The sequence below is a fragment of the Aptenodytes forsteri genome, unplaced genomic scaffold (genome assembly GCF_000699145.1).
Source record: "Aptenodytes forsteri isolate BGI_AS27 unplaced genomic scaffold, ASM69914v1 Scaffold2, whole genome shotgun sequence".
NCBI lineage: Eukaryota > Metazoa > Chordata > Aves > Sphenisciformes > Spheniscidae > Aptenodytes > Aptenodytes forsteri.
In genome coordinates, this window is record NW_008795695.1 from 18,256,010 (window position 1) to 18,265,344 (window position 9,335).

The 9,335-nt window shown below is 41.5% G+C and overlaps 1 protein-coding gene across 1 annotated transcript in view; it reads left to right on the top strand.

Moving 5' to 3' along the window:
• Positions 1–3,333: 3,333 nt before the first annotated feature.
• Positions 3,334–9,335, top strand: part of DMD (dystrophin) — a 1,230,427-nt gene continuing 1,224,425 nt past the window's right edge. The window contains exon 1 of the mRNA XM_009283051.2: positions 3,334–3,647. Within this exon, the coding sequence (XP_009281326.1) occupies positions 3,605–3,647 (43 nt within the window). The 5' untranslated portion in view covers positions 3,334–3,604. The remainder of the gene's footprint in view (positions 3,648–9,335) is intronic.

Below are 9,335 nucleotides of genomic sequence, written 5' to 3' on the forward strand. Positions count from 1 at the left end.
TAATGTTTCTTTTCTATGTCAAAAACATAATTTTCCAATTGTGTCTTCCCCCCCCCCCAAGAGAGAAGTCCTGAATTTCAATGTAGTCCTTAAATATGGTACAGGAGAGGAAGAGTTAGAGAACTGAGAACTTGGGTTTCCACGTCCAGTCTAAGGTTTGACCATTATCTTCAAGTCTTAACCTCCCTCTGGTTTAGTTTGCTGAGACAATAAACTCGGCTGCCAAATTTGGATGTTGAAATCCATTTCTTTTCTAAGGTCACGCTGACATATGCTGAACCCAATCTCCTAAATGGTCCCTGAACAGGCAGTTTATTGTTGGGTGTTGTTTTCAGATTGCTGCTGGTCTCTCTGGCATTTTCTCCAACTCTGCATTACTGTCGCGCTCATACCATTAGAAAGGAGATATTTGCAACTTTATCAACACTTGGGTTTTGAAAGGGCTTCTCAAGCAGGAAAATAAACAGCCTCTGTATAAAGTGTTTGTTAACAGGTGGCTGAAAATCACCCTAACCATTACTGTGAAGAAGACAGTTTTCTTTCATTTAACCCATTACTGATCGTGAAAGCGGAAGGCAACATGAAACTAGAGCTGTCAGCAATCATTTAAAAAATATGCATTTTTATTGTTCCAAATTTTCTACATTTTCCAGCTGTGACTTTGAAGCTTGCTCCTTCCCCCTCTTGTAGCACAGGCACTGAAGTCTCAGAGCACCGAGCAGTGCTGCTGCAGGCCGGAGCCTGCTGCTTGCAGCATCTAGAAGGAAAAGTGAGGCAGGTGGCCTCTGACTACCAGCATTTATTGAGTGTATGTTAATTACTTGACATAGATCTACAGTGAGGCTGTGACTTGCTCTCTGTTGTTGAAGACAGCCAGAGATTTTAATGCTGGTTCAGACAAAAACCTATAAAGAAGCAAACCTGGCGTGTGAAAATTAAAAACCTGTTCCAGGTTATACATGCAATATAAGTGTACACCATGCTGGCCAGTAGGGACTGACAGATGCATATAAAACCTCTTTTCGGTGGAGTTGATGTTTCTCAGTGTTAACCAACTACAGCATTCATAGTTGCTGAAAATAGTATTTAATTTTTAAAAGCATCTCAATTTTCTTGACACCCCCCCAAACCAAAACCAACAAAAAAAACCCCTAAAAATCCAAAACCAACCAAAAAAACCCAATAGATTTGAACACTCACTTTTGTTATTTCTCTCTATGGCCCAACAAAACTTGATTCTTTTCCCATTGACTGGAGGAGCATCAATAGGAGGAAGGGAAAACGTTTCTAGACTGAAGGTTTCTGCACTCCTGTGAATGGGCTGGGGGCTCTCTTGAGACACAGGAGTGTTGAACTCCCCCAGCAAGAAGAGGGGAAGCAAATCTGGATTTCCTGCTTCTGGAGGATTTTTTAATTTGTAAACTGTTGTAAATATTACCACTAGACACTTCTTTGAGCCATGTTTTAGAAGAAAGCATTGAGTAACACTGCATTTCTTGCAGAGCCTGATCTAAGTATTCCCTGATGGTCTCAAAGACATTGTCAGAGAGGATGAATAATCCACATGAATTTTGTGGATTATGACTGGAGTTAGGTGTAAAACAGACGGCAGAGCTCTGTCGAGATGATGGCCCTCTGGTCATATTCAGAAACAGAGAAGTTTTGAAGAAAATGTTTGTCACCTAGAAATGAATAGGAGCCAGGAGGATCACAGTTCTAGCATTAGACACCTACCTTCAAGATAATTTCCGCTTGCAGTCTGTAAATACATTACTGGGCCTCACTTATTGACAGCATGTGCTATCCAGGGTGACCTTAGATATTTTAAAACAGAACTTTTGCACAATAAGCAGTTCCTTTCCTGAGTTTGCTCAGTCTCCTTCTCCCTCAAATAATGAAAATGCTGCTGTCACAGCGTGCTCTGCCCTGCTTCAGATTATTTTCTACATCAGTTCATGACTTGCGGCTCCTGTAGGCTGCAAATTAATCCTTAGGAGTTTGTTGGCCTGTACTGTACATCCAGGTTATCCAGGGTATTAATTTGACTATCGGTGTAGGAGATGCCAGTGGCTGTAAGGGTATATTATGCACTTCATTTTTGTGATTATTTTTCTGTATAATCCAGGAATTTACTTACAAACTTGGAATCACCATGACTAGACTCTTTAACCTTTAAAACTGAAAAATAACATTTTTCAGTTTTTTAGGGATAGATTATAAAAAATAATGAAGAGAGTAATAGTGTTTTTTCAAACGACTTTTCAAATGAAGCCATGAATTAATAACATGACTCTTTATGGCCTGTCTTTAAAGGCCATATACACTGTACAAAGTATATACTGTCGAAAGCAGCCTCATAAAAATCTGGGTTTGGGTGGAAGATGCCACAGTCCCGTTCCCAAGTATTGTGTGGATGCCTGCTTTTCCTTCCTGTATAAACTAAGGAGGCCTGGGACCGAATGCAGGGGGAGAGCGTGAGCCCAGGTCCCACCTGTTTGGGACCAGCAGCTTTTGGGATTTGGGAGTGAAGGGATGTTCCTGCCGTTAGGAAGAGGCAGTGACAGGCAGCTTGTGTACTAGTCCTGCCTGTGCTTCTTCTGCGGGGTGTTTCTGGGCTGTGTATAGCAGCAGTACTGCGTGGTTTTGTTGGGAGTGGAAAGGTCAATTGTAAGTCAATAGCCTTTTTTTTTTTTTTTTTTTAAAGCAGCTACTGACTTATCACAACCTGTGTTAGTATTTACACACTTAGTTTGGTGACAGCACTATTTTTGGGTTTGTTTATTTTTTTTCCCCTGCATTTTAAATAAAAACCTTTTTTTTTTTTTTTTTTTAAAGCAGCTACTGACTTATCACAACCTGTGTTAGTATTTACACACTTAGTTTGGTGACAGCACTATTTTTGGGTTTGTTTATTTTTTTTCCCCTGCTTGGGAGAGAGGTTGCAATCCCAAAAGTCTTGTTTGGGAGAGAACGGCTGAATACAGGAGGGTTACTGCTCCTCTCCCAGAAAGGGAGGATCCTGTCTGGGGATGGGGTGGGGGTCATTTGGGAAGGGGGCAAATCTGTTTCATAGGGTTCTCTGGGGGACTGCACAGAGGGAGCAGTCAATATCTTCACCCCGCTCTGTAGCGCTAAATGTTCCTTGGGAAGCCGTAACACATAATTTAAATCCATTGCACATGCCACCCTGGAAGCAGAGCCTTATATGTCGAGTGCATGGGCTGTCCTATTATGGGAAATCAACTTTGTTTTGAGGGAAGCACAGAGCATTGCTTCTGCGCAGGTCCTGGAATTTGAAACATTTAGGGGCCTCCAAAGAGCACTGGCAGTAGTTACCATGCCGGCTGGGTGGAAGTGAGGATCCCTGCCTCTCCCTGCCTGGGACGCAGACCCTGCCGGCAGCCAGCCCGGAGCTGCATCCCACCGGGGTGCTTTCTGCGCTCTCCTCCGCAGAGCTGCTGGGGCTTGTGCGGGGACACATCTGTCGTTATGCAGGGAAAAGCCTAATTCAGCAAAAGCTACTGGAGCAGCAAAGTTGGAATATACTTTGCCAAGAAATATTTTGCTGTTGTTTTCTTTTTCCTCTTTTTTGTGGAGAGATTTCATGTCTGCTCACATGCTTTGGTATGAGGAAGTGGAAGATGATTGTAAGTATGAACAGACTGACATAACTGATCACAATATTCACTTTGACAGAGCACTGTAGTGCTACGCAGCCCACTAACAGCATGCATTTTAAAATGTTTACTTTCCAAGTCTAAAGAACGAGAGAACTGGGGGGAAAAATAAAGATAATTTTTTTGCCTCTGTTAGGGGGGTAATATCCTGTACATTATATATAAAAGAAACAGTACCCAGCTCTCTTTTGAATAAAACCAATCCATTTCTTCTTGAGGTTCACCACTTATTAAAGCATGGGATTAAAAAAGAAAGAATTGAGAAGACAGACCAATGCATTTGAAAAAAAATAGTGTCATTATTCTAATAATTTGGCAACACATCACAGGATTAATCAGTTGCTTTGAACTTTAATGGCATACGCAGTTTCACTGCCTAATACTAACTTATGGAGTAAGAGAGCTCTTCTCTGGCCACTGAACTGTCCGGTAACAACAGAATGAGGGGGTGTCAGTTTTGCTGAAAGTGAGCAGCAGCTGAGCTCTCCCATGCGTTTTGCAGAAAAGAACAAGCATGTTTTCCAGACTTGCACTTGTTAGTTTAAAGCTATCCTTTCTGTGCAATGAGAAGAAAACCACAGAAGAAGAGAGCCAAGAATGAAAGAATGACAGAGAGTTTAAAAATCCATCTACTGTGCTTCCAGATGATCTTTCTTCTCCCTCCCCCACCCAGGCTCCCAAAACAGATTGTGCTGGGGAAAAAAAAAAGTGTCAGTATTGTCCAGACTTAATCTGTGGTCCCTGCCCCCTGTTTTATAATCTATTTTGGGTCTTCCACATTCAGCTTAGTCCTGTGTCTGTATAATAATAGAATTCCTGTTTTTCTCTATTTTTCTGATCATAAAAGCCATAGGAATACATACACACTGTCATTTTCCCCCATAATATATAATGGACTGTATAGTCACTAACCTCTGACGAAGCGTCCTGAAAATAATGTTAGATTTTGTTACGTTTGACAGGAAAGAAGCTTAAAGCAGAAAATTTCAGGGTGCAGGTGTGATCTTATGCCATAGTTTTCTTTCCCTTTTTTCAAGATGAACTCAAATTGTGGTTTTTTGTGCAGTAAATAAGACTTAAATCAGCTATAAATTTTCCAGACGGTTTTGTACCGCTAGGAGAGGTCCTGCAGTCATAGGACCCTTCACTTATTGGACACAGTCTGACAGTTCAAGAAGGGGTAGAATAATGACACGATCATCATCACATATTAAAAAAATAGGGGACAGATTGTTTCAGTTCTGAAAATATTGGGGGTGGTGTTGGGAAGAAGAAATGTCATGGGTTTCTCTTAAGGGGTTTTACTCCTGGTTGGCAAGAGGAAGATGGCACGCTCTAGAGCAAACCACGTAGTGCCCAACCTTTTCCACGAGTCCTCTTTGGAGAGGAATAAGGAGGTTTTGTTGTCTTCATTTTTCTATACACTCCCTTTCCAAGGGAGTCACAATATCAGCCCAGACTGCTTGTCCTCAGCCTTGAGGAGAAGACGGTGCTGCAAGGGAGGCCGGGCAGGTGCTTGCTAAGTAATGGGGGAAGATCTTTGCTGCTTAGCTCAAAAGTTATAATTGCACTCTAAAGATGTATTAGGTAAAAGAAAGAAAAAAATAGCTGCATTAGAGCTTTTGAAAAATATGAATAGAAAACTAGAGTAGCATCTAGCAGATGAATAGCATTCATGACAAGAGCCATTAAATCACTTGCTAAATTATGTCACGTAACTATGTTCATATCTAAAATGAAAGGGAGCTGTCCTAGCGCTTCTTGGGAATTATTTAGCTGAATTGATTTCCTCACCTGTATCCTCACTCTTTTAAAGGGCACAGCATTTTTCTTGATATAATTTTGTATAATATTGTCAAGGTTTTTTATAGTTGTATTTCAATAAAAAAGGAAAAACCTATATCTGCACTTTGTGACAAAGTGTGTCCAAAATAATGCTCTCAAATTTATCCCCAGCCTTCGTTGTCACTTCTCCTACTTGTTGCCTGTGCTTGCTTTGCTTCTTTCTCTATATTGGATGAAAACTTTTTGCTCTTAGATGTGACAGCAGTCTCTTACACCTCTGCATTGCTTTTTAAATCCATCCTTTCTCTTTTCTTAAAGTCGCCTCTCCATCCTCCATCCACCTCTGCATTCAGCTCTTCCCTTTTCTCTTCTGCTCTCTCCCGTGCCGCAGCAGTAAAGGCGGGTTCTCCATTCCCTGCTTTCTCTCGCTTCTGCTGAGAATGACCTTTGTGAAAACATAAAGGTATTTATTCATTGCTGAGGGCTTTACTTTCTTTCCTGAGCTATTCAGTGTTTACTTCTGCCTGAGTTAGACTGTAAACTCCTTGGGGCAGTGACTGTCTCTGCCTAGATTTCTGCAGTCTTTGACAATGACACCTAAATAATAAAGTGGCAGGGAAGTGAGATACCATAAATTTCATTTTGTTTTAATTAAGATGAGATTATTGTGAACTTTATCTCAGAAGCCTCCCTCCCTAGGGGATTCAGTGTCATATGCTATATTTCTTCTTCTAGCAGATATAATCCTCTTTCTGTGTCCTTAGTCTGACATGGAACCAAATTCTGCTTGCAGTTGCACACAGGCATCCTCTTTCTCTGCTTGGATTTGCACAAAGTAGTGACTAAAAATAGAATTAATCATCAAACCAGAGCCAGTGCAGAAAATAAAGTAATCCTGCCTGAAATTTGGTGGCCACAAGGGGTATCTTACCACATATCATGGGTTTACTGTAGCAGAGGTCCAGCTAGGTTCGTGCTTTAGCTTAGGTCAGAAGTGCATTTCTGAAGCGAATTCCTAGGTGTCCCTGCTTATTACCGTGTATTGGTGCACATCCCAGAGGACACGCCCTGCATCCCTTTGGGAGGAAGCTGAACTTGGAGATGCACTCTGGGTTCGGCTGGTGGGCACAAACTCTCAGTGGGTGTGCGGGGCGCCGGGGTCACGCTGAAGCTCCTCCAAAATAAGCCTGGTGATGCAAGCACACCTTGCGGGGAGTGCCGCGTTGGCAGCGCCAGCCCCTTCGCGTTATGAAGCTGGTCCTGTTGGGCCGCATGGTTTGCTGTGGTCCAAGACAACTCGGTGAGATAAGAGGAAGATGGCAGCAAATTTCTTTGGATCTTGGATGTGAGGAAAGAACTGCTCGTAAAGTCACTCCCCAGCTGGTGCGGGAGGGTGCTTCGTCCTGTCTGCTCCTATCTAGCATCCGCTCCCTCACGCCTCTTCCCCAGGCTGCCCGTGGGCATCGCAGCTGGCCGTGGCTCTTTCCAGGACGGTTATTGAGGAGGGGACCGCATTCAAGGAACAGTAGTCTGGCAGCGTGTTACATACGAAACTGGTGATTCTGTGAAAATTAACTCCCTCACTTTTTAAAATTTTTTTTCAAAGGAAAAGATTCAATTATGTTACTAATAGAATATAGTTACTGATCAGATAGAGTTATTTATGACTGAAAAGGTACAATATTTGTAGAAAAAGGTTAACCCTTGACTAATACTGTGAAATTATTTGAGCCTCAGAATTGTCCAAGGGGTTAAGCGTTTTTAAATGATCGCCAGAGGGAACAGGATTAAGCTCATATATTTTTGTCATAGATTACTGTTAGACAAAATCACATTGAACAGGATTGTGAGCCAAGCAGCCTTGATTTGAAAAGGCTGACTTGTTGATTTTCACAGTACATTTTCAATTAAATGTTACCCCGAAGCTTAATTATCATTTAGGAGGATAACCATTGTACTGTGTTATAGCTAACCACTGGAAAAAGACTCCTCGATAAATTTAGTGGAACTTTATAGCATCACGTTGCTGTCGAGGAGGATGCACTTGTGATAATACTGTATCGCTGTCAGGGGAAGCAGAACAGCACCGGGAATTTTAAATAATTGTGCCTTATCAAAGACTGAGCTTTGTGGCAAGCAGAAATAATGGTTAGCGGAGTGTGGCTTTGCAGAACAGCTTGCCAGCTGGGCTGGGCCAGGGAACACACACTCCTTCATCTTCCCGGAAAAACATATGTGGAGCAAAAGAGTAGTTTGTTTGGGTTCGGAGTACTTGCTGCAGAGACCACAGAGACTTCCCTTCTAGGTTACTTGCCACATGTGCAACAAGTCGGAACATTTTTAATTATGTTTTGAAGGACAGATAGGCTGGATTTTAAGAAAGTCATAATCTTTCTTGGTTCTGGTCCTATTTTAATTTTTAGGTGTTATTTATAGCATGAGGCTGATAATATTTGGGAGGTTTTCTGGTCCTTTCTCTAATTCTGTATTTTTTAAATAATCCATATCTATATGATTAAATTTTTATCAGTTGCATACAGTCTTTTGTTTGTAAAGGCAAAATATCGTTTGTAAGTATTGCAAGCATATGTAGAAGAAAGAAATAGTATTATGTGAGCAAAAGCATATGTTCTTGTAATTTTGAATATGTTCATACAAGATAACAGTTAAGATGGCACATATACACTTAATTTCTTTCTTAAAACATTTTTAAAGGATTATCATCTTCAGCAGAAACAAATTAGCATAATTCTAATCATAAACAAGATACAGTTGTAAAAGTTTCCTAATAGAAAACGTTACAGAAGTATGTTAGTCCTAAGGGTGGTTTTGTTTTCTACAGTATTTTTCTGTGAAGTGTCATAATGGTTTGTGGATTCCTCTTTTTTTTTAAAAAAAAAAAAAAGCTTAAAACTCTTCAGTGTGTAGAGATGACCTAAATGGGGACCCAGAGTATCACATTCTGCTTGCCCTTGCCTTTGCTAAAAGATTTTGAAAGATCCCTGGGGACCTAGTGGGATTATGAGCACCACAGAACGAGAGAGGGAGTTTTAGTCAGGCTAATCAAACCCTTTGTGCCTGTTTCTTTTAACCACTGGCTTTTAACCTTCTGGCTGTCAGTAAAGTCTGAGAAAGCTGTGGGTCTCTTGCTCTTCAAAAGTGTTCCAGTAAAAACAGCAAACCCAGTATCTGATATTCTTAATGTAAACTTAGAAAGAAGACAGGCAAAAATTTACTTGTAATGTGCACTGGACTAGGTACATGGCATTGTCCCACTGGACGCTCGATAACCTGTATTTCTTATAAGGTGTGGAAGTTGTTATCACTTGTGAAAAATCAATTAAGCTGACTGCAGGAGCATGCCCGTGAGTGCAGGATGCCTGTGGGGGAGCCTCCCTGTCTCCCCCACCGGTGCTTGCCATGTTCTAAAATTGGTGCCCGCCTGCATGGCTGAGCATCTGCACGCATGCACGCTGGTTTTTATGGGTAAGCCACGGGTAAGGCTTTAAATTTTGTGTAGCGCAGGGAATTGAAGGAATTTAAAGGGTGATTGGAATTTGACATTTCTGCCTTTTTATTCTGAAAGATACTTTGATTAAAGTGTTGGAAGGCTCAGCTAATGGAGGCGTTGCTGCTATTTCAGATATAGAGGATATGAGATTTGAAGGCAAGCCAAACCACAGTGAGACAGAATAATGAAGTCCTTGGTTTATTTTTCATATGGTACATTCAGGGTTTGATCGGATTCTGAGCGAGGCAAGTTTTCTCCCCCAGAAAGCAGTGCTGGTCCTTGGAGGCTTGCAGCCTGTTATCAAAGCAGAAGCGTTTTCTTGTGAAGGTCATGGACTGCAGTGGCAGGTGAACGGGATGAAA